The sequence below is a fragment of the Brienomyrus brachyistius genome, chromosome 4 (assembly GCF_023856365.1).
Source record: "Brienomyrus brachyistius isolate T26 chromosome 4, BBRACH_0.4, whole genome shotgun sequence".
Lineage (NCBI taxonomy): Eukaryota > Metazoa > Chordata > Actinopteri > Osteoglossiformes > Mormyridae > Brienomyrus > Brienomyrus brachyistius.
Genome location: NC_064536.1, coordinates 6005303 through 6027578, shown reverse-complemented (window position 1 = coordinate 6027578; position 22276 = coordinate 6005303). Strand labels below are relative to the sequence as shown.

The window sequence follows — 22276 nt, the reverse complement described above, 5'->3', positions numbered from 1 at the left end:
TCAGACTCGCCTTCCGTAGTGTAGATTCAAATCACAGCCCTCTCTGGTTATTTGCCTCAAAATATGTTTTAATTGCTCCATGGACCATAGAAACAGATTACACGGTTTACATGACATTACAGTCTGTGCATGAATTTTAATTTCTGGCTCGTTAAAGCATCATATTGATCCCTTAAACTTGAGCTGCACCAAGCGAAAAACTGAATATGCAACGAATAAAAACATTCTATACCTATATGGATATTCTCTCTTTAATTGCAAGGAGGGTCATTGCTGCAGATGAGATGTGAGTGTGCCTGGCCCCAAATAAAACAGGAGAGGAAAATCACTCATTGCTCCTATACCCCAGCTGACAGCTTGGAGTTTTCAGGGACTCATAAAGCTGCGGTTTCTACATTTCACAGTGCACTCACAGCAAGTCGCATCTCAGCAAGTCACATGAGCGATGTTTCACGCTCGGTTCTACGTGGCGGGGCGTTTAATGGAGCCGTTCCCCTTGGGAGCCTCGTCAAAGGTGGGACCCGAGTGTCCCATCCCTTTACACACTTTTGCCCTTGCTACCCATGAGGCTCTGCTAACATGCTGGGGACACATGGCTGTTCTCTTATTTATTTATTTAGGGAAAATGACCTACCATATTCACCCTATATTCAATTTATTGCATGGTTGAAATACATCAGGGTCTTAATGGTGGCGGAACATTTGAAATCACTTCTATGAGTTAACGTCAATGGGCGCGTGGTCACTGATGGATGATGCTGTGGAAGAACGCGTGCACCAAGCACATTCAAGAAGGGACAGGATCAGGCAGAGTCATGGCGGGTTCATGTCTCTAGAGCCACAAGGCTGCTGTCCGACCCGACCGCCCACCCCCCAAGTGCCTCTGAGGGCCCTGGTCAGCTTGGATCCACACCATTTATTAACTGTGACACAGCTTCAATTAGCTACGAGAGCAACTGCTCTCACCCCATAGCCGGCCACTTTTCTGCTGCAGACATGGGACACTAATCAGCTGAAGCAGGAGGCTCTGGGTATTCTGTACTGGCCCAGTCCTGTAAGAGCTCCCTGCAGCTGCAGACTCCTGCCCAACTCCCAAACAATCACAGCCATCTGGCACGAACGTCTCACGGCGGCTGAAACGATGCTGACGGGTCACGGACGGCGTGCGGGGAGCCACTGACGAGCTGCAGACATCCTGAATATAAAAGCCATTGAGGTATTTCAATAACCATAAGACTCTATGTGGAGGAAACCTATGCAATAACAAAGGGCAATACTTAAGGTTATCTTCCAAACAACATTATGTAAAAACCCAATTTTAACTTTAATGTTTCATTTTACCTGGAAGAAAAATCATGTGTGAAGAACGCCCCATGATGATGTAATTACTCATCTGATTATTTTGAAAGGGTAGTGGGAATCATTCCATGAGGTTCAAGTATGAAAGCATGGACCCTACTGATGAATTACAACCCCCCCCCTCCCCCATTTTGTCATGGCTCAGTGCATGTCCAGTCCATCTTTTCCTTTGTGTTGCCTGGCACCTGATTATCCACTAAAACGTCTCAATCTAGCAGACACAGGGTGGGGGGTGGGTTAATCTCTCCTCTCAGAACCCAAGCACACACCCCCCCGGAGGTGTGACTTTGTCATTACTCCGACCCCCCCAGTGCCTGTATGTGTATGTAGCTGAGGACAGCAGCTGGAGGGGAGCTGGGGGAGAGCGGTGCACCCATCTTCCATCGTTTACATGCACACAGAAAGAGAAAAGCACACGCATCACGCTGCCACACGCCCCGCCCTGCAGTGGCCAGCCGGAGATGCTTCGGGAGTCGCAGTGGCAGCTGGACAGGGCGTGAGGCCACTGGAACCAGGGTGGTGCGAGACGGGCCGCTCCGAGCACAGATTACACCCCCCCCCCAAGCCAGAAACACGGTCACATGATCCAGCACACATCTGGCACGCCATCTGTATACCACTCCCTTAGGCGGTGAGCGGTTCTCTATTTTTTCTGGAGGGAGGGGGGTAAAGGAAAATCAGCTGCATGGATGAGAGGAGAGAAGGAAGAAGCTTGGAATATGGCCACTTTTTAACTCCAAACATACGTGCGAAGACAGGGCAGCTCCAGAAGAGAGGGGGATGTGTAGTGATTGTGGCGGCTTTGCATTCCTTCGCCTCGCACCCAGAGGACACAATCAGAAAGGGATTCACACTGAGAGATCCAGGATTAGGATTCCCGGACAGGCTGACCCTGCAGTGGTGTTTTCCACCTCTCAAACTACACAACTGCTCTAGACCCCGGAGGTTTGGCCCCCTGTTGGCCACAAACAGTCACTACACATTTACATTTCAGTCACTACAAACATTTTCCTTATTTAGGAGATGCTAAAGTAGCATGTTCTGTTAGTGTTAAGCGGCAGGCTAGCTCCGATCTTCTGACTCTACTCACTAGCTATTTATTTAGTTTTTTGAAACGTCAGTGGGGGGGGGGGGGGTCCCTTAGTGACCTTTTGAGTGGGCCCCCAGAAACAATAAACCCGCCCCTGCTGATGCACAGATCAGTTATATTCCATCCCCAGCTTGAGTTTGCAAGGACTAAACTCACAAACATGGTTGATCTGGGGACTTGCACAGCATGTGGGATGTCACCGGTGTCCCGACTGGTGTCAGGAACAGAGCTATACCCAGGGAATCGTGAGACAAAGACTGAAATAGGACCAGGGAGACCGGACTGGTATCAGGAACTGAACTATACCCAGTTAACAGTGAGACAAAGACTGAAACAGGACCAGGGGGACCGGACTGGTGTCAGGAACAGAACTATACCCAGGGAACCGTGAGACAAAGACTGGAACAGGACCAGGGGGACCGGACTGGTGTCAGGAACAGAACTATACCCAGGGAACCGTGAGACAAAGACTGGAACAGGACCAGGGGGACCGGACTGGTGTCAGGAACAGAACTGTACCCAGGGAACCGTGAGACAAAGACTGGAACAGGACCAGGGGGACCGGACTGGTGTCAGGAACAGAACTGTACCCAGGGAACCGTGAGACAAAGACTGGAACAGGACCAGGGGGACCGGACTGGTGTCAGGAACAGAACTGTACCCAGGGAACCGTGAGACAAAGACTGGAACAGGACCAGGGGGACCGGACTGGTGTCAGGAACAGAACTGTACCCAGGGAACCGTGAGACAAAGACTGGAACAGGACCAGGGGGACCGGACTGGTGTCAGGAACAGAACGATACCCAGGGAACCGTGAGACAAAGACTGAAACAAGACCAGAGGGACCGGACTGGTGTCAGGAACAGAACTATACCCAGGGAACCGTGAGACAAAGACTGAAACAAGACCAGAGGGACACGCTCCCAGATCTGTCACACTGGGAGCACAGAATCAGACATCTCACAATACGGGAAAAAATTACAATAATTTATTTATTGTTCAAATCTTGGGACATACAGCTTTGCATTCAGTGGTCAAGGGAAAAAAAATCCAGATGTTACGGTACAGACAAAGGTATGGAGGTCCTGCAGATTAGTACAGCACATGACCTTGTGAGAAGCTCAGCAGCGGTCAGACGGAGACCCGCAGTTCCCAGCGGTGCCCTTTAAGCTCCCGCGGTGGAGAAGGCTCAGGGCAACATGATCTTTAGACGACTCGCGACCATCGCAAGGGCGCGGCGCTTTGCACTGCTAGCCAGCGACCTTAAACGTGTCCAGAGAGCTGAAGGGGAGGGGGGACATCTGATCCGGCCTCACCTGGAGCGGGTGCGGACTCTCTGTTGCATGGCAGAACACACGCAACCCGAAAGCAACAGTGCAAGTCTGTTGAAATGGTGCCCTCTATGGGCAGACCATTAAAATACACGTGAAGGTGTGTTTTCATAGGAAAACATGTCAACTTTACCAGAGTGTGTAACATGTCTAGTGCATGAAACCGATATTCATGATACGTAAAATTATATGTATAAAAAAAGGGACAAAAAACGGTCACAGCTTACAAAAAAAAACACATTTAAATTCAAAACACTCAACATGAAAATATCCTGTACTAGACTCCAGATCACTATACAAATTTAATTCTATCTAAAAGCATAAAATACATTTGTACATCGGTTATTCAAATGAATTTCATACAAAAGTTTGCCTCTCCATGTTACGTCTTATATCACAAGGACAAAAACGATGTCCAACTTATTGCTTTGCTTAAACTGGGGGGGGGGGAATAATAATAATTAAAAAAAAAATCACACAGAACCGCACAACAAGGGTTAGTCAGCTAGCAGGAAATGAAGACGGACATACATCTGTGATCTGAACTTTAGAATAAGGCGGCTCGTCACTCTCAACTCAGCCCGACCCCGTTTCGTTAACATTTAAGGCATCGCAGCGTGGGGGCAGATTTAAAAGCACTGGCAGAGCGACAAGACTTGGCCACTTTCGCTGGTCGATATTACAGAGACAGATTTACAGACGGACTTGACCGGGGAATACCGAACGTACCGACTGGCGATGCCGCCGCTGAGAGTGGCAATCCCCAATTTAGGAAGTTTAAACATGAGAGGGCTTCAAAAGAAAGGAAAGAAGAGACGAGAGCAGAGGACTCTGCTGGAATGCAGGCGGGGGGGTACGGATCCGGAGAGCAGGGTGAAGGAAGAGGTTCACTCCTGGAGGCAATCCAGTCCTGAGGGCCACGAGCGGCTGGCATCACAGGCTTGTGCACAAGAGAAAGACCTTCACCCTTCACTGCTGGTAACTTCCATACTGACCCTGAGGCAGAAAAACAACAAATGTATGCGTTAAAGCCAGTGGTCTAACACCCAAGAAAAACTTTGGTTCACTTGAACATCCTGAAATGTTTCTGCAAAACCCCAGCTGATGCAGTGTCTACAGTATGCTGTTAAGGATGCGTTTGTCCAACTTGTCCCATTCAACCAAATTTATATATATTGATATATACAGATCAATACCGCAACACACCAGCAGATGTCACCATACAAAAGACCACAACGCTCATGCCAACCGAACCTAGATATTATCTCACTTTTTCTTGTCATTTCTTTGTCGTCTGTTAGCATTTCACACATTTCTAAACAGGGGTCGAAGGTGGCTTCCCGAAATGATAAAACTGGTATTTGGCACGACTCTACACTAAATGCAACATCAGCCGTTTAATTTTGGAACATATGCCCACTAAAATAAGCCTGCAATTTTTTTTTTTAAATTACCTAATTTTACAAAAAAACAAAAGTTACAACAGAAACCGTTCCACAGCAGAACCGTTAGTTCCAACAGCAGCCATTTCTGTCTGTAATTTTGATTTTCTTGTTCAGGGACCTTCAACAATATTTCGACCCCTGATTACAAAATACTGTTAAAAAAAAGAGGACAGAAAACAGATGGAAAGAGAAAAGAAAGAAAGAAAAAGACTTCAAACCAGCTTGGCTTTAAGTCAGCATCTTCACTGAAACCATTACCTTCACGTGTTTTAGTTAAAGTCAGGGGTTCAAAGACCTGGTCCTTATTTCCTCATGTGAGCCTGAATTTCAAAAATAAAGATATGAAAAATACAGCTGGGGCTCCCCCAGCGAGAGCCACCCTGGACTCGGGGTGGCAGTGTGTGGTCCTCCGGCGGCTCCTGCAGGCTTCAGCGAGTACTGCTCGAGTCAGCAGGGCCTGTGTCAATACAGCAGGCTCCCACACACCATTGGCCGGGGCTGATCACATGACATCCTGACACTCCCTGACAGAATTAGCTCCCATGCTAACCATTTAGCCACTAACAAGGCCCGGATGGCGTAGCACTACACTGAAAACATTTCAAAATACTGGCATGCACATCACCTCCTGGTTGGGGCAGGCCATCAAAGTCAGGCCAAAGCACAAGGGCATGGCCTCCCACAGCTACCCGGGAACCTTTACCTCTCCACCTACCTGGTCGTAGCCATAAGAGCGCTGTTGCTGGGCTTGGGGGGGGGCTGGCTGTGGGGGCCTGTAGGCTCCATACTGCTGACCCTGTCCCTGGGGGTAGTTTGGATACTGTCCTGCACCTCCCTGAGAGGCACCTGTGGGAGAGAACGGGGAAGATGCAAACACACACACACACACACACATACGTCAGCACCTGCACCATACTGTGGAGTGGCAACTCCACCAATCAGGAGGGACCGCGTTGGGTGTTACACTGCCCTCAAGGGACCACTCGCACATGTTCTTTCCGAACACATTACAGCCCCCCCCCCCCCCCACTGGAGTCCCATTAACTCTCTGCCTCTGTCCCACAGTGATCTGCGGAGGTCGTTTCTCACTCCGACACGTCGATGCCCTCATAAGGTCACCCAGGTGTCCCGGCTCGTCCCCGCAGAGACCGCCGCTAAATCACCGCTGCTAGGAGCTCATTAGCATTTCTGGTGCCGCGGCTCACGCGCGGAACGCAGCTGTGCAGATTAACGCAGGCTACCGCAAACACGTTTCTGTTTCTCTTCAGGCACCGTTCTAAGAGCTCCAATCTATATAAAAACGGCAATCATGCATTTTGCGCGGATCCATTCGTCATCCAAGTCACCGAGTCAGGTGCGGTGCCTAGCTGCTAACTTCACCCTTCACGTGCTCTGTCCGTCTTTCTGAGTGGTACAAATGCAGTGACCCTACAGGGATCCCCGAACACCCAGAAGGCTGAACTGCCTCCTGACCACGTCTCCATCTCGGGCCACACCCCTGACAAAAAGGAACGTACCATATCCCTGCTGCTGCGGGGGGTATCCCTGCTGGCCCGGGTACGGCTGCTGAGGCTGGGGCTGTGGGGGTTGTTGCTGTGGCTGCTGCTGCTGGGGAGGGTAGCCCTGCTGCGGTGGGGGGCCCTGCTGGTACGTTTCCTGCTGCTGGCCGTACTGAGCATTCGCTGTGGGGGAGAGGCGCACAGGTAACCATAATCACACCCTGTACCTCATGGATTCAGCAAAGTTTTATCAAATGGCAAACAAGTGTTTATTGATGAGAGATTTCACATTGTCTTTCTGCCCCCAGACCCAGAGAAAGGGGATGAACCGGAAACAACTCTGGCACCCAGGCCCCACCTTCCGGTGCTCCCTGTCCTGCGTGGTTGTACTGTTCTCCGTAGTAATCCTCCTGGCCCGGGTACTGCTGGGGCGGCCCTGTACACAGCGTACACAGAAAAGCTTGCATCACAAACCTGAAGGCACGCTTTCCGGCGCGGATGAGCCCAAAACTGCATAATTCATTTACTAAACAAAAACGCCGTCAGCCAACAGAAACGACAACATTTTGGTTAATTCGCTAGTCAAATACACCTGGTCCATTATAAACACGTTTACAGAGCCAGCATGCCCGCTTGGGTCCAAGTGCGTGAAATAGATGGCTCACAAAGCCCGGACAGAGACAGGTAGACGAGGAAGGGGTGTTTACCCTGCTGTGGCGGTCGATACGGGGGCATGGGCCTCTGACCCATGACGTGGTTCCCCTGGTTCACCTGACCCATCATGGCCATGGGGTTCTGCTGGCCCGGGTAGTGTGGACCACCCCCAGGAGGCATGTTATACTGCTGGGCCGGGGGCTGCTGGTGCATCATGGGGCCTTACGAGAAGCAGAGGACATCGCAGCAGGTTTCACACGCCATGCAGAACATTCTGCAAGAGTGGCCACAACGCCCTTGGTCTGTTATTAACTTTGTGATTTGCTAAGAGCGCCTCAGGCGGACTGTACCTTGATTGGGCTGCATGTTCATGCCAGGTCGCGGCCCGTAGTTGCCCATTGGCTGGCCCTGGCTCATGTTCATCTGATTGGGCACGGGCATGCCCTGCGATGAGGGCACGGTGTGGCTGTAGCCGCCCATTGAGCCGTGACTGTTTGGGGGCATGTTCATGGACGCCCCGGGCATGTTGGGCTGGTTGGGTCCCGGGCCCTGCATGGGCATGTGATTGGGGGCTGGGGGAAGGAGGCAGTGAAGGGCCCATACAGATCAGCACGGGATGAAAGACTAAAGCACCAGGGATTATGCAAGATGTCGGAAGGTACCAGATGGAATGAGTATAACCAATACAGCAGTGCGGAGCTCCGACCTCCATCTCTATCTGTGTTACCATGATAACATCGCTCAGAAGTGTACAGCGCGTTAACACTAAAAATTACAGGCAGTGCCTGGGGTAAGAACAGCCCACTTACGGACATCTCGGACAGACTGCCATAAAGTAACACATAATAAATTTGAGGTAAACACAATGGTTCACAATAACTAACACATGTACCACTTTGTGAAATCGTGAAAACATTGTGCGGCTTCAGTGGTTTGTTGGCTTGTGGTACGGTACAGTATGTAATTATTATTAAAAATAATATATAATTATGTACTGTATTATTCTTGACTTGCCTACAAATTTGACTTAAATAATCTCCATCACTAACAAAGCTTTTCATAACAGAAACCTTTATCAGCCTCTCTACTCCTTTGACAATATCGCTCATGCATCTACTTTAATATTAGTAGGCAATACAGAAAATAGGGCCCGACAGGAATTCAAAGGACACAGAAGCTATTACAGAGCGCCCCCCGGTGGCTGTCCAGTCTAACCTGGTCCCCCTGCAGGGAATTCTATTCAGTGAAAAACAGACCTTGCCCTTGCTGTCATTTCACCTTCCCAAAGCCTCTACGGTCTGGAAGGGGGGGGGGGGTGGCGGGACCTACCGTGCATCTGGCCGTTCATTGGATTCTGCATATGGGGAGCCGGGGGGCCTCCGCCGACCATACCATCGTTGGGCATGCCGTGGCCGTGGGGGGGTGGCGGCTGTGGGGGCCCACTCTGACTCATCCCTCCGGGACCCAAGGGCATGTTCTGTGCAGGGGGCTGCGGACAGAGGGCCGAAAAGGGGATGGAGAGACACATTTCAGAGGTTAGCGATGGAGACGCGAGCAGATCGCAGTCTAAAAGGAACAAGGGGCAAACAGCAGGGACAAAAGGATGGCAGAAGCCCTGAGGAGCGTGGAGCTACAGCCAAGATTTCAGGCGTACAGGTCAGGAAAAGCGAGAGCCGGACTAAGTCAGTCACTCAGTCCCCTGAAGGCGGAAGCACAGGATCAACTACACCCAGATGTGTTTGGTCATAAAAGCTAAAACTCCAATTAAGACAAAGGATATTTCAACATTTCAGTTAAGGACTTAACCATAAACAAAAGTTGTACCTTTTTGTTTCAGTAAAAATGCCAGAATACTCTGTGTATTCTGATATCATGCTAAAGGAATTGACTTTGACGACATGCTTTTACATTAAACTTCCTGCGTCACATGACCTTGCCGGGTCAACAAGCATCTGACATCCTCAACTTTATGCATTATCCATCAGCTCAATGAACTAGAGGAAAGAACAGATTTGGATTTGGTCGTTATTATTCCCTGACTGAAGTTATGAAGATGAAGGTGGGATGATGATGATGATGATGATGATGACAACGACGATGCACAAGAATGATGTCAGATGTCATGACAGGACAAAAAGAATGGAAAATGGGTCGTCGAGAACATTGCCAAGCCAAGTTCAGTTGCCCATTGCGTGGGAAGTTCTCCCTCAAACACCAAGTTGACGGTACATTACGGACCAGAGAATCGAACAGTTTTTAACACAATCTTTACATGCATGAAGTACACAGACACATGGATGCGTTACTTTCTGTTCTGGTTCTGTTACATTGTCACCACTAACACGCACACTTCTCTCCCCTCCCCTTTGTCCCTTCCCAAGTGAACTCCGTTTGTCCTCCATATCCACAAATACTCACTTCATGCTTTATCTCAGTGCTGGGGGGTTCAGACCTCTGAAATCAAGTACAGAAAATCTAGGTGAACATCTAACCTTCATCAGGAGGGGACAAAAAAAAAAGCATTTCTGGCTCCAAATCACATCCACATTCATTTTTTTCAGCACAGTAGGTTCTTCAGATGACTGCTAATCGGACACTCAGTACGACAACCTGCTAGTGTGATCTAACAGGATTAAGACCATCACTGCCCACACGACGGAGGCAGGACATGGAAGGAAGAGCTCACCGAGGCAGTGCGACAGCCAAAGGACGGGAAGACTCTTCGACCACAGACCCTGCGCACTCTTATGGTGAAAGAGTGTCTGTGCACTTCACACAGGTCAAGACATGAAGTTCGTATCCCGTCTAGAATTTTTTGATTCCAGAAATCTTTCAATACATATCGGTATGCAGGAGTGTTTCGGAACCTCAGGATTAAGCAACATTTCCTGTCGATTCAAATGTCGCCCCCCACACAATTAAAAACTAGGAATTCAAAGTTTTACTCTTTATAGGAAACAGAAATGTTGACAAGATGCAGTTAACGCGGGGTTTGCAATTGTTCTATAAACTTAAAGGACATTAATGCTACTGGAATATGTTGGATAAAATGTTAATGACTTTTGATTTCATTCTGGAAATGCAAATGACACCAGATATTTACAAAAGAGCTCATCTTGGTATTCCTGGATCTGTGCTGATTTCGGAAACCCAACAATGCAGCCTGCTAGGTTAGCAAGCTTCACGATCCTTCTCAGCATGACCTTAAGAACAACTACAGCTAGCTAACTTGTATATACATTCTCATGTTTTACACACAAATATGCAAAAAGATTTTTCAAATTTATTTTTCAAATACTCACAGCAGGAAGCAGGGACTGCATGTTCTGATTAGAATCTGCTATTGTGGCCAGATAAACCAGATTTCTGTGAAGCATCTGTTGATACCTGTTCACAGCAACAAAAAAAGAACATTTTGAAAAGTAACCACCAAAAACACATTACGGGGACCTACATATTTCAAAAATACACTCTCTGTGATTCTGGAACTCTCAGAATAGAAACCACCATGTTTATTATCAAGTTATGAGTGTTGCATCATCTGCAAAATGTTTGATAACATAGGTGTTTACACATTCTGTATACAGATGGCAAATAACTAAATGCACGTCTTTGGACTGCAGGAAGAAACCCAAATCGCAACAAAGGGAGAACAAACTTCACATGCAGAGTGCAGACGGAATTCAAATTCCCATCCCTGGAGGTGTGAAGTGACAGTGACAAGCCAACGTGTCATCCCGTCCATATATATTAATTAAAATGACGAAATATGGCGGGCGGGGGGGTTGGTACTTATTGCCAGCATGATAAGTGCAGCACTAGGACTGAGGATGTCAGCTCCCCCAAAGGACACCACCCCTGGGGGTCAGACAGCTGGTGTCCGGCACTGGCCTGGTGGAAAGGCGCAGTTTAAGGCCCAGGTTCTTACTGTGAGCATTCTGCCGTCTTCCCTTTGCTCTGGAAGTCCATGATGCACTGAATAAGCTGATTGTTCTCATCTAGGAGCTGGAAGGAGAAACACCTTGTTCACATGCTGTTTATGCAAGAACACTGTAAAAGTACTATTTGGCTTCTACGGTTAAATCAGTTTTAATATGATGCCTACCTTGCTACCATTCACTGACAATACAATTACACTGAAAACACTTATAAAAATATACAGTTAGCAGTAATTCTAATAAATACATAGTTAGGATACACTTATATAGCGAATACTTCTTATACTGAAAATATTTCTTAGCTGAATGACAGCGTCAACGATTAATCGTAAGGAATATTAGATAGAAAGCCTGCTTTTATGTTAAAATCTGCATCCTGTAATCTGTAGGATAGCACTCTTGCACCAACCACAATCAGCCTAGGTCTTCTTTCCACAACTGGCTAATCTCAATAAACAAACGCAAGACGGAAAACATTTATGTAAAAAGGCTATGGACAGAAAGCGACACACTCAGGAGTCATAGCTTTCTTTTTCTTTCTTTTTTGTTACCGAATTCATATGAGCCTTTTCGTTTAAATGATATTTACGAAGAGCACATCAGACAGTTATCCCGCCCAAGCTAGGCTAGGCTAAGCTAGGCTAGGCTAGGCTAGGTAACAAAGGCATGAACACCCAGAGACAGGCAGCTGCAGGCCATTTTAGCAGCCGAGCCTCCGTCCTCCCAGAATTCAGTTATCGCCACCGGGACCGTCTGGCTGGCTTCGCTTTGGCGGTTGCCTGTACTGCCCTTTACGTGTTCGCATTGCCGTTCTTGGTTGCTATATCACCCCCCTCGTCAGCACCCCGCCGCCCCGGCCTGATGGAAGGCTCTGCGCAATACAAGCAGCTAACAGCTAGCCGCCAACGCTGCCCGACTTCACTCAAAAAAGAGGGAAGAATTACCTTCTGTATCCCCGCGGGTGTTATGTCGCCCTTTCCCCGCTGCCTATGAGCTGCAAATGCCACCGACATATTGATTATAAATTTTAAAAATTCACTCCTCCCAAAAATAACAAACAAAAAAATCTCAAAAATAGAAAATACACAAGCAAAAGAGGAACACAGCTCAGCTCCAGCCTCACAGGACCGAATGGGCTGCAGTAACGAAATGTACCATTCCGGGAGGGGGGTTACTCCATATCATAAGGCTCTAAACCAAGGAAATGTGTCTAAATTGTGATCTGATATAACGAAAAATCTGTTTATTTATTATTTTTAAAACGGAAACAGGGGCAATATCGGAAAAGTTGTATTGTAGTTGTTTTTCCCTTTCATATGTTTCTCAATCACTTGCTCCTAACCTTCAAATGGACAGTGGTTTGTTCTAGGGCCGCTGGGGTGCAGTAAAGTCTGGATGTGAACCTGCGGCAGATAGCTTTCTAGATCAGATGCTGAAATAAAATGAACTCTTCCACTGGTATTTGTTTAAAGTAAGTGACTGCGACAGTATTAACGTTTCTACGGGAGACTTATGACAGCACATTATAAGGCGTGTATTAAAAACAACTCAATTGTGTCTGTTGTTGTTGAACTTGTCGGCGATGCATAAATATTCTGAAATTACTGTCACTTAAAAAGAAGAGAAATCTGCGTTTCCGAACGCAGTTTCTTAAAAATCAAACATTGGCCTTTGGAAAGTGGAACACAATAGAGGTGAACGTCGTTTAACAAACGTGCCACCATCTGTTTTTCACTAAAAGTGAGAAATCAGTGAAACGAGACCCTCCCATGTATTCGCAATTTAGTATCACCCACAGGGGGGGACGAAACAACACGCATGCGCACGATGGAACCACATGGGTCTCTCTGTTGACGTCACAATTTCTGATTATCCGACAACATGTTCCTTTATTGATATGGCACCTACATATAACAGAGCTATTACGGTTTTTTTTCTCCGGACGGCTGTGAATTAAGGTTTCACCACTATGAGTGTGTAACTTAAGTTGCTAACGAGCCTCTATGTTGTTACAGTCAATGAAAGTTTATTTTCAGTGTCCTTTAGCAGAATGCACCGCAAAAACACAAGGCAAAGATAAACTAGTTCATTGCATCTACCGTGATTTTAATGGCCAATGTGATGACATACATGGTATCCATAGATGAAATGACACCCAACTACTAGTTGTGGTCATTTACAGAAATACACGATTTATTTCCGCTGAATGTATTAGCAGTATTTTTTTACTGCACTTGCTTCTGTCTGTTTTGTGGCAGATCCTGGAAATAAGAGAAATTTTAAGCAAAATGAGAAGCACTGAGGTTAATAATCTAGTTGTCTTTGTTTACATGTATGTGAAGAGCAATTAATCAAAACCACGACCTCTGATACCCCTTATCAACATAAATCCTCTCTTTAAATTGTGTTTTCCAGCCTAGGGTGTCAGCCAACATCCTGAATTTGTCCCCAACATGTTATAGCTGATCAGAGATAGCGGATTTCTTTTACCATTATTTGTATAACCCTGTTTGTAAGGGCCCACACACCTCTCTCAGCTACACAAACGACAGACCGGTGTATTGTAAGTGTGGTCCTCAATTCCAGCTTGAAACTGGGGTAAAATTGAAAAATCCAGCTCAGAGCTTTTTTTTCCTTTCTTTCAAAGTGTTACATTCAGAGTCATGGCGAGAACCTTCAGACTATGCTGGATGTACCCTCCTGGAACATACCATGCATGAAAGGTAAGTTAACCATAGGTGTGAAACAGGTTTTATTAATTCATTTGTTGTGTTTTTACAGTCCCAGATTACTACGATTGCTTATGTGATGCTCCACCGCAACCAGTCAGATAATCAGTTTCGTCTATACAGTTACGTTTTCCCCCAAGATGTGTTTTTGCTGTTTTCACAAACAGGCGAACGCAATTGGTTGTAATGCAAAGACACTGAGAGAATTCCTGGAAAAGAATTACACAGATGCAGGTGACAATGACACGATTAAGCTCACAATCAGGGTGTTGCTTGAGGTAATGTCCCTTCCCTTTGTTGATAGCAGTAAAGTGAGACGCATTTGTTTGCCCACGGTAACATGACCTTTGTTTTGCAGGGAGGAACGTTGAACTTACCGTCATTAGTAGGTACCAGCCATTGAAGGTGTTGCATTTGTGCTATGTTTCTCCAATCCTGTCTCTTCTGATCTCATGTATTTTTTATTTTTTTTGCGGATACTGGAAGCGAAAGAAATTGAAACACTGGTTGCTGAGGTAGATAATGCGAGGAAGAGGAGGCAGAGAAGAAACATGAAATACACATAGGTAAAAAAATAAAAAACTATGTAGTTCCAAGGGACCATCTGGGAAATGGGAGATGGATTAATGCCCCCTCATCAGACTGAAAGCACAAAATAGATCTTCTCGGTGTTTACCATAAGCCATAAACATTGGTCAGCTCATTGGTACATCAGTGTTTTCACATTTTAAACCATGCAAACATTTTGAACACTGTGCAAAATATAAGGCAAGTGCATTAATAAAGCCTGACGTTTTATATTAGATTAGATAATCCTTTATTAGTGCCACAAGTGGGAAATTTGCATCGTCACGGCAGAAAGTGGACAGTATAAGATAAGAGCGGCAAAATTCAAAACACAGTAGAATAAAACTGTACCAGTACCTCATTAATCAGCAAACAGCATTGAGTATTCACGTACTCTCGAGTTTATTAGGGCACACCAGGTACCATACTTTTGGTACTTCAACCCCAACCGTAACCCACTGGCGTGGACAGCTGGATGATGTGCAATATTAACACCAAGATCACATGTTATGCACATGTAATTCTTACATCAGTCAGCCATATTAAGATCGGGCTTCTTCATACCTCATACTGTACCGAAATTATAGCACAAGGGGGTTTAGGTTTTGCTAAAACATTTTTACTGAAATAAGAAAAAAAAAACTTAGCAAGCTTCCAAATTTTAGTGTTTATTCCTTTTCAATATTATCTAGTATATGTTTAAAAACATCACTTTAAGGTTTACCTCCGCTATATTTTGCATGAGTGTTGCATGCATTCTCTGATACAATCATTTTCATCCTTGCTGTTTATTAAATCACTCCTAGACAGGTTTGTGAGAAATTTATGAACTGTTCTGCTTTATAAATAAATACCCCAGTATTTATTACAACAAAATCATATTGCGATATTTGAAAAATCCCAATCTTGCTGTACCTGCATGTCCTTCAGTCCAGATAGCAGTTGAAGCTTGGGTCTCTTCATTTACATACGCGTCCATTATTATTATTTTTCTTTTTTTTACTTTGTTTGTCGTTGTTTTCTGATTTCGTAACTTTTTTCAAGACAGAGGTTGTATTGTGTTTCAGAGGCAGACTGTTTGCACAACAATTCGAGAAAGAAAGTGTCCCACCCCAAAGTACTGAACTACCAAAAAAGTATCCCAGTTGGATTGGCACTTTCAGTACTGGAATTTTTGGTACTGGTACCAATTGGAAAAGGGAAAGTACCATTAATACAAACAGCCTACTCCTTCAAACAGTGAATCACATCGCTGCAACTGAAAATATACAGCTCACAGACAGGATCAAGAGGTTCTTTCCGATGGATGGATGAACCTGGTTATCCCTAAACAACTCATCTGCGCTAGAGGTAGTTCTTGAGACATGTGGGTCTTGCGTAGTACTAGGCAGGAGTGCATTTCTGTGTTGCTTTAGAAAACCTTAGGAAAATCTGATGGTCTCTACCTTAGCTCCTGGATAACTCAGTCTGACACTGGAAATCGAGAACCAGCCACAGGTTTTCCCAGGAAAAGTGGTGGAAGACCGTCTTCTTCTGATCTGATCTTTGTGTATACATTTTTCACCTAAAACCTGAAATTCAAAGTTACTTTTTATATCTTGCTGACATAAATGTTATTACAAATCTGCAACTGAGATGTTATTTTGATTTAGGTTTTCCTTAAGCTTTATCCATCAGTTCCTTTCATTTCTGTTCATACTTAAAGGTGGGCTTTGGCTGTTTGTGTAAAATGTTTATCTTTTTGGTCCAAACTGGCAATTTGTGCCAAAGTCACATTAAGATGAAAGGAGGAAAAACCCTATTTCTGTCCAGTGAGCTGCTTTGCATTTCACTGTAATCCGAACCTGTTTAACATTCGATCGTAGTTCAAAACTCGACGGCAGGGTTGTAGCCAGGAGTGCTGATCTTTAAAGGGATCCAAGCTTTAAGCTAATTGGAAACATCAATGACTTTAATCTGGAAGCCTTTGAAAACTCACATTCTGGGCTGTGCCAGTGCCTACGGCCCTTTAGACTTGAAAAAGACATAATGGAGAATGTAAAGTGCTTCATTTAGGCTGTTGTCCCCGAGCTTGGCGATCGGATGAGGATAACTTAGTCTCATGGCCAGGGAGAATTATTGTTATGTATTTTCTGAGGCTGTGCTTGATGATAACTGCTTCACTCTTCATCAGAAGAAAATGTTCTGACATTGGATGAGCTGATAACTTGTAGCGAAAATAGTTTTTCGATTTTTGATGGGAAGATCAACAGAAAACAGGTGTGCAGGGGAGAGATGTAAAGAGATGTACTGTTCCATTGATGTGTGTGTGAGAGAGGCTGTTTTCTTCTTTCAGGCCTGATGGAATAGAACACCACTATTGGCTGTAGCTCAGCCTTGTGTTTTACAATCTTGGGTTGTATCACTGATGAATTTAAGGAATTAGCATAGAAGGAGGGCAATACGGGATGTATTTGTAATGGCAAAAAAAGATTCTGTAGATATGCTGTGAGGCTTGGCTACTCACTGTCATGCATGTTAACGTGTGTATTTATAGCCTGCAGATAGATTTTCTTCCAGGACTTCCCCCTAAAAAGTGAGAATTCCTCTTGGCATGAGACAGGGAGAAACCTATTGGCCACGCACGTCACAGAACAGTGCCTGCGGCCGCAAGCGGGTCGCTTGTTGCCAGATCCGGTCTGCTGCCGGGCAGCCCTAAGATCTGGTTACTCTGAAGCCTGGCAATTAGTGTGTAAAATGACGATTCTGCAGGAGGTCGTCTGGGTGGGAAAGCAGCCCTGTGGATCTGAGGTCTGCTCTCATGTCTGTGTGGAAGTTGTGGGTTATAGGTGGTGTCTTTGCATGTACGTATGCCCCGGGTCAAATGTGGAACTTCCTGTTTTACTGGAGTTATCACTGAAGTATCCAAATATTTGTTTTTGCCTCATGTTTGCTTTTAAGTCGATGAACATTTCTGGGTACCCAATTAGTGCAGAGTGTTTCCTGTGTTTCACAAGGCGTAATAAAAGCACCTTGTAGATAATTGCAGTTAGCATGTGAAGCTTAATAGATTAGATGACAGTGTTTCAGTGACACTCTCAGGGTCGTGGGTTTGCATCCCAATCCAGAGTTGTGTTGATTTTACATGCGGTCTCTTTGAGAGTCCTCTCTGGGCTTTCTGATATCCTCTGTCTGAATACATGAAAATCCATGGAATTAATGGCCCTAATGTGCTGGGCTGGTAAATGAAAGTCCTTCAAATTTCCACTGGCACTAAATGAAAGGAAAATGTTCTAAATGCATTTTATGCAGCTAATTGCTAGCCAAATGATCTGAACTTCAGAGGTACAGACAATAATGTGACTGCACCCCCCCATGCATACCCACCCCCACTATAACCTAAAATGGCAGATGGTCTGGATCTGAGTGTGTAGCTGTTGGCCTGAAGCCAAAGTCACACCTTTCGGAGTGATTTAACATGTTACCTACTGCATTATATCCTCACCCCCTCATCCTATTTCGAGTCTAAAAACAGATCAGTCCTATTCTAAGGTTTTACCCCAAGGATTAATTTTGCAGCCCCCCCCCCCAGGTGTCCATATCGATCAACATGATAGACCCCCCCCCCAGTCTTTCAAAATCACAGCAAGGCAGGCTGCTGAGGACCGGGAGACAAGATACTTCAAATCAATACCCGAATGACTGGCTAACGAGTAGGGGCATCATACATCGTTGTTTATTTTCAGAGTGACTTTGTCTTCTGGATCTTAAAACGGGTTTGTCTCTTCAGTGTAGTGGACCATGACTGTCAGGGATGTCTTGCAGTGATTTTTTACACAGGTCTTATCTTTCATTTTTGTGAAAAAAAATAAATAGCGTATTCCATGAAGAGTGACGTTGCAATGCTCATCCAGCTCCTCAGGTTTACCTCAGCTTTGTGTTTTTAAATCGCCAGTGCAGATAAATATGGTTTTCTTAATCCTTCATCAAAGAACACCACCCCCGCCCCCCCCCCCCCCACCCCGCACACACACCTAAAGTAATAATCCGTCCATCATTGGCAAATCACATCATGTGACGCGGAAAGAAATTTGCATCTTTGCTGAGGACATTTGTAGCTGTGTTTAAAAGTGAGCCTGTGCTGATGAATCCACAGCTGCCTTTCTCATCTCACTCTTAGCCTGCTGCTTGCTTGGGGACAGAGCTGATCTGCATTGACAGGGACGTGGACGGCTGCCTGCGGCTCCGCCACCCTGCTTTCCACAGCAATTCGCTGCCAATCCCGCTTTCTTTCTCTTTCCGAGCCCTGAGGGCCTGTAGACTAACCTGACATGGGTTAGCATTTTCAAAAATGGATCGTGGCATTCTTTACTCCACCATACAGGTCATGACCAACCGCAGATGTGGCAGGTTTTTCCATAGCTTGTTTCTGCTTAGCATTTGGGTCCCTCAGCTCCTTCCCACCATGTGTAATTGATCTAAAAATTGGGGTTTTAGAGTTCATTACAATGCACAAATAAAAACAATGGTTGCATTAAAGGAAAAACTAATGCTTAAGAGTGTAATGAAGAAGCAGCAACTTTTAAATAACCATGTTTAAATGGGTCTCCTCCCTGGTTCCTCGTATATGGAGTTTGCATGTTCTCTTCATTTCATTCTAGGGTCCAAAGCACACTAAGATGAACTGCTGAAATACCAGAATTGTTGTAAAATTGTCCATTGTTTATACAACATCGTTTTGGCGGCCAGTCACCCGCTGCTGGTATATTTTTGTTGCCGATCTTTCAACATCGTGGTCACAGGCATTTCCTATTAACTTGTCTCCAAGAGTCTCCAGCAGGTGGCAGTATTGAATAAAAGTATAACCCATTTTAGGGGCTGCTCACACTTATTCTACATGAATAACATAGTATGTCTTAATAAGTACTGTGTTACTCATGTTAAGTCTTTGCTTTAGGGTTTTGGCTTGAAGGTCTTCAGCAGCCTCAGAAGGGACCGAATCACTCAGCTGTAAAAAGCAGTTTCAGCATCTCTCTCTTTCCACGACATCCCACATGCACACGTTCCCTGTGTTGTTGTGATATCTAAAATCACAAAAATAAATATCTAATATCTAGAAAAGATTTGACTTAAGCATATCAGTGATTTTCATATGATTCTATTACCCTCAGCTCGGCATTCTGACTAGTTTTTGCCAGATTAGTAAATTGGGATGGGGAAATTCATGGTTATGATAGGATATCACCCCATCATCATATCATAATATGAATAAGATGATTTAAATCAAAATATAAACACAAAAAAATATATATTTTTATGCAAATGGCTGGTCTGCAGTAACACAAAACAGCCATGCGGTCTTCTGAACGTAGAAGTCTGGAAACTGTAGACTACGTACAATTAAGTAAGAAAAGCACTGGACACAGCAGGGCGTGTTACAGAAAACCCCAGAGCCAGTGTCCTCTCAAGACCCAGGAAGCAGTGGTGAGTCTTTCTCAACCGAAGCCATAACCGCTGCAGGATGATGTTACATGGAAATGTCAGAGGCAAACAAGAAGTAGCCATTGGTCCAAGAGATAATTCTTGCCCGTAGGCACTGCAATCTTTAAGTCCTGTGACTCCTCTTCACCCCCCCCCCCCCCCCCCCACCCGTCCTTGTGCTTTTTCTGTTTTTCCTCCACATTTTGTAATACTTGTTTTTAATTTAAAAGTGTTTATATTTAGAGAGGTTGTATTAATGAGCGTGTGTTGTAATCAAGCTGGTGTCCCTGGTTCTCCTTTGTAAATGCCAGATGTCTCCACTCAGGATCCAGAGTCAGACCATATTTATTGCTCAACCGTGTCGCTCTGCTCAGACTGATGACGTGCCGAGCCACTCAGACGTGAAGCGTAATCACACTGGTACGGTGCCTTACCAACATTCCTCTGGTCGGATCGGAAAACTTCCAGGACCTGCAGTGCCTTTGGTCTGTCGTTGTCATTTTTTTACTTGTCTTTTCATCAGCAAATTTGCAAAGCCAAGGGGAATTTAGTTCCTTCAGCTGCCATGGAGTTGATTTCCAGTTTCCATTATTCATGGTCAAAATAATATATATATTTTTTTTGTTTAATTGTGTGTTTATAGTGTTTGTTTTTGCTTTCCCCCTGACAATGCTTTCCTCCTCCCAATCCGGTTTTGTCCCAGGTGCATACTGCCACTCGCCTGCTCTTTGTAGAACATCCTCATCAGCCTGCCCTGTGCCGTGTTTGCCCGCCTGGGCACCAGGATGCACGAGTGGGGGGCGCCACGGCTAGCCCCCGGGGCTGATCTCATCCCAGAGGAAGAAGTGACACACAGGCGGTTTCTTTGTCTATCCACTGCCACACACAAGTAGGCAGCAAGCTGTACGCAAGCACACAAGCATGTCGGGCCGTGGCCCGTGTCGTGGGTTGAGACTATGTTTAGGATCTTTTCTGCAAGGTACGCTTTAGTGCTCTGGATGCATCATTGTACTATACACTTGGTCAGACCAAAATAATCAAGTACAGATGTTAATAACAGGAATCACCCGTTTTCCAAAGAGATTAGGCTTGCCATTGCAAAGAGATTGCATCTTTTGATGGCTGAGGAGAAAGACAGGGAAAAAAAATGCTTTGAAGCAGAGGATCAATGGCAATGCAGTCGCATGTAAATCCAGGAGATACGGAGACATCCTGATAACAGGGTGGCCGCCGGGATGGAGCGCAAAATGGCCACGGGGCATCCAACTCGATGCGCGGAGGATCCGCATACAAAGATGCGGTATGTGAGTCAGGGCGTGGGTGGCCCAAAGTCTCGAGGCACAGAGAGCAGTCCTGCTGAAAGCAGACACCCAGAGCTTTTCTCCTGCCGTGCTGCAGTGTCAGACTCAAATGCAGCCAGTCAGTCGCAGCAAAAGAGTGGCATAAGGGCAGGGCTGAGAGATATCTAACTGGCATGCATCCATACTTCATGGAAACTCATAGTGTCGAGGGAATTAATTAAGTCTAAGCTTAAAATGGTTTATTTCTTTGCCTGTTACAGATGTCAGAGATACATCATGCTGTTGTGACTCGCAGTTATTTTAGTTTGCTGTTATATGAGATATAATAAAAATAATCCTGTACTTAGCACTGCAAAAGGGCGCGATGTTCCCCAAAGATGGGTGACTCAGTCTGTTTGAGGCTGTAGCTACAGGCTGCTGGGACTCAAGGGCAGATATTTGTAGCTGTTTAAGGACACCGTTCTATCCCTGGGTAGGTAAGAGGTAAACAAGGGAGCTGAAACTGGGGGCTTTAATGAAATAACGGGGGGATTGTTTCACAGAATTTCTCCTTGCCAGGGAACCAGGACCTCTGGGATCCTGGGGACCATATAGATGCATTGAATTTTCTCAACACTTCCAAAGTAGCCTTAGTCTAGTCATTTGTGCTTTGAATGAAAATTATGATTTGATCAAAAATCCTTGTTTCCCTTACACTTTACACTATTCTTAAATCCCAAGACATCAATACTCATTCTATTTGACTGCTGCATTTACCCAGCTTTCACATCAATACAGAAACACAGGACATTCTAAAGTCCTCATCTTGGTTTCTTCCACCAGTCTTGAGTCCACAACTGTCTCCTTCTTGTCCAGCTTCTCTCATCATATGTTCTGAAACCAATGGCACTGTCCCATTGGCAT

At 45.5% G+C, this 22276-nt stretch overlaps 1 protein-coding gene and 1 long non-coding RNA gene across 6 annotated transcripts; one reads left to right on the top strand and one right to left on the bottom strand.

Moving 5' to 3' along the window:
* Positions 1–3422: 3422 nt before the first annotated feature.
* On the bottom strand, positions 3423–12472 carry LOC125740286 (protein SSXT-like). Of its 5 annotated transcripts, XM_049011224.1 has the most exons (12): positions 12261–12472; positions 11307–11383; positions 10681–10765; positions 9797–9832; positions 8708–8867; positions 7729–7950; positions 7432–7599; positions 7083–7160; positions 6743–6907; positions 5941–6071; positions 5484–5545; positions 3423–4776 (listed from the first exon to the last, which is right to left on the bottom strand). In XM_049011224.1, exons 1-11 carry the CDS (start codon positions 12327–12329, stop codon positions 5528–5530), a joined length of 1209 nt encoding a protein of 402 aa, XP_048867181.1. In that variant the 5' UTR covers positions 12330–12472; the 3' UTR covers positions 3423–4776; positions 5484–5527. The 5 variants fall into 5 exon arrangements, 3 of the variants coding, with proteins under 3 accessions (XP_048867181.1, XP_048867179.1, XP_048867182.1); XR_007397496.1 differs by having other exon boundaries at positions 5484–6071; XM_049011222.1 differs by lacking the exon at positions 5484–5545 and having other exon boundaries at positions 12261–12471.
* A 218-nt stretch (positions 12473–12690) lies between these two features.
* On the top strand, positions 12691–17432 carry LOC125739598 (uncharacterized). Its single transcript, XR_007397212.1, has 3 exons — positions 12691–12787; positions 13964–14039; positions 14213–17432. It is a non-coding gene; the product is annotated as an uncharacterized LOC125739598 (long non-coding RNA).
* The last annotated feature ends 4844 nt before the right edge of the window (positions 17433–22276 follow it).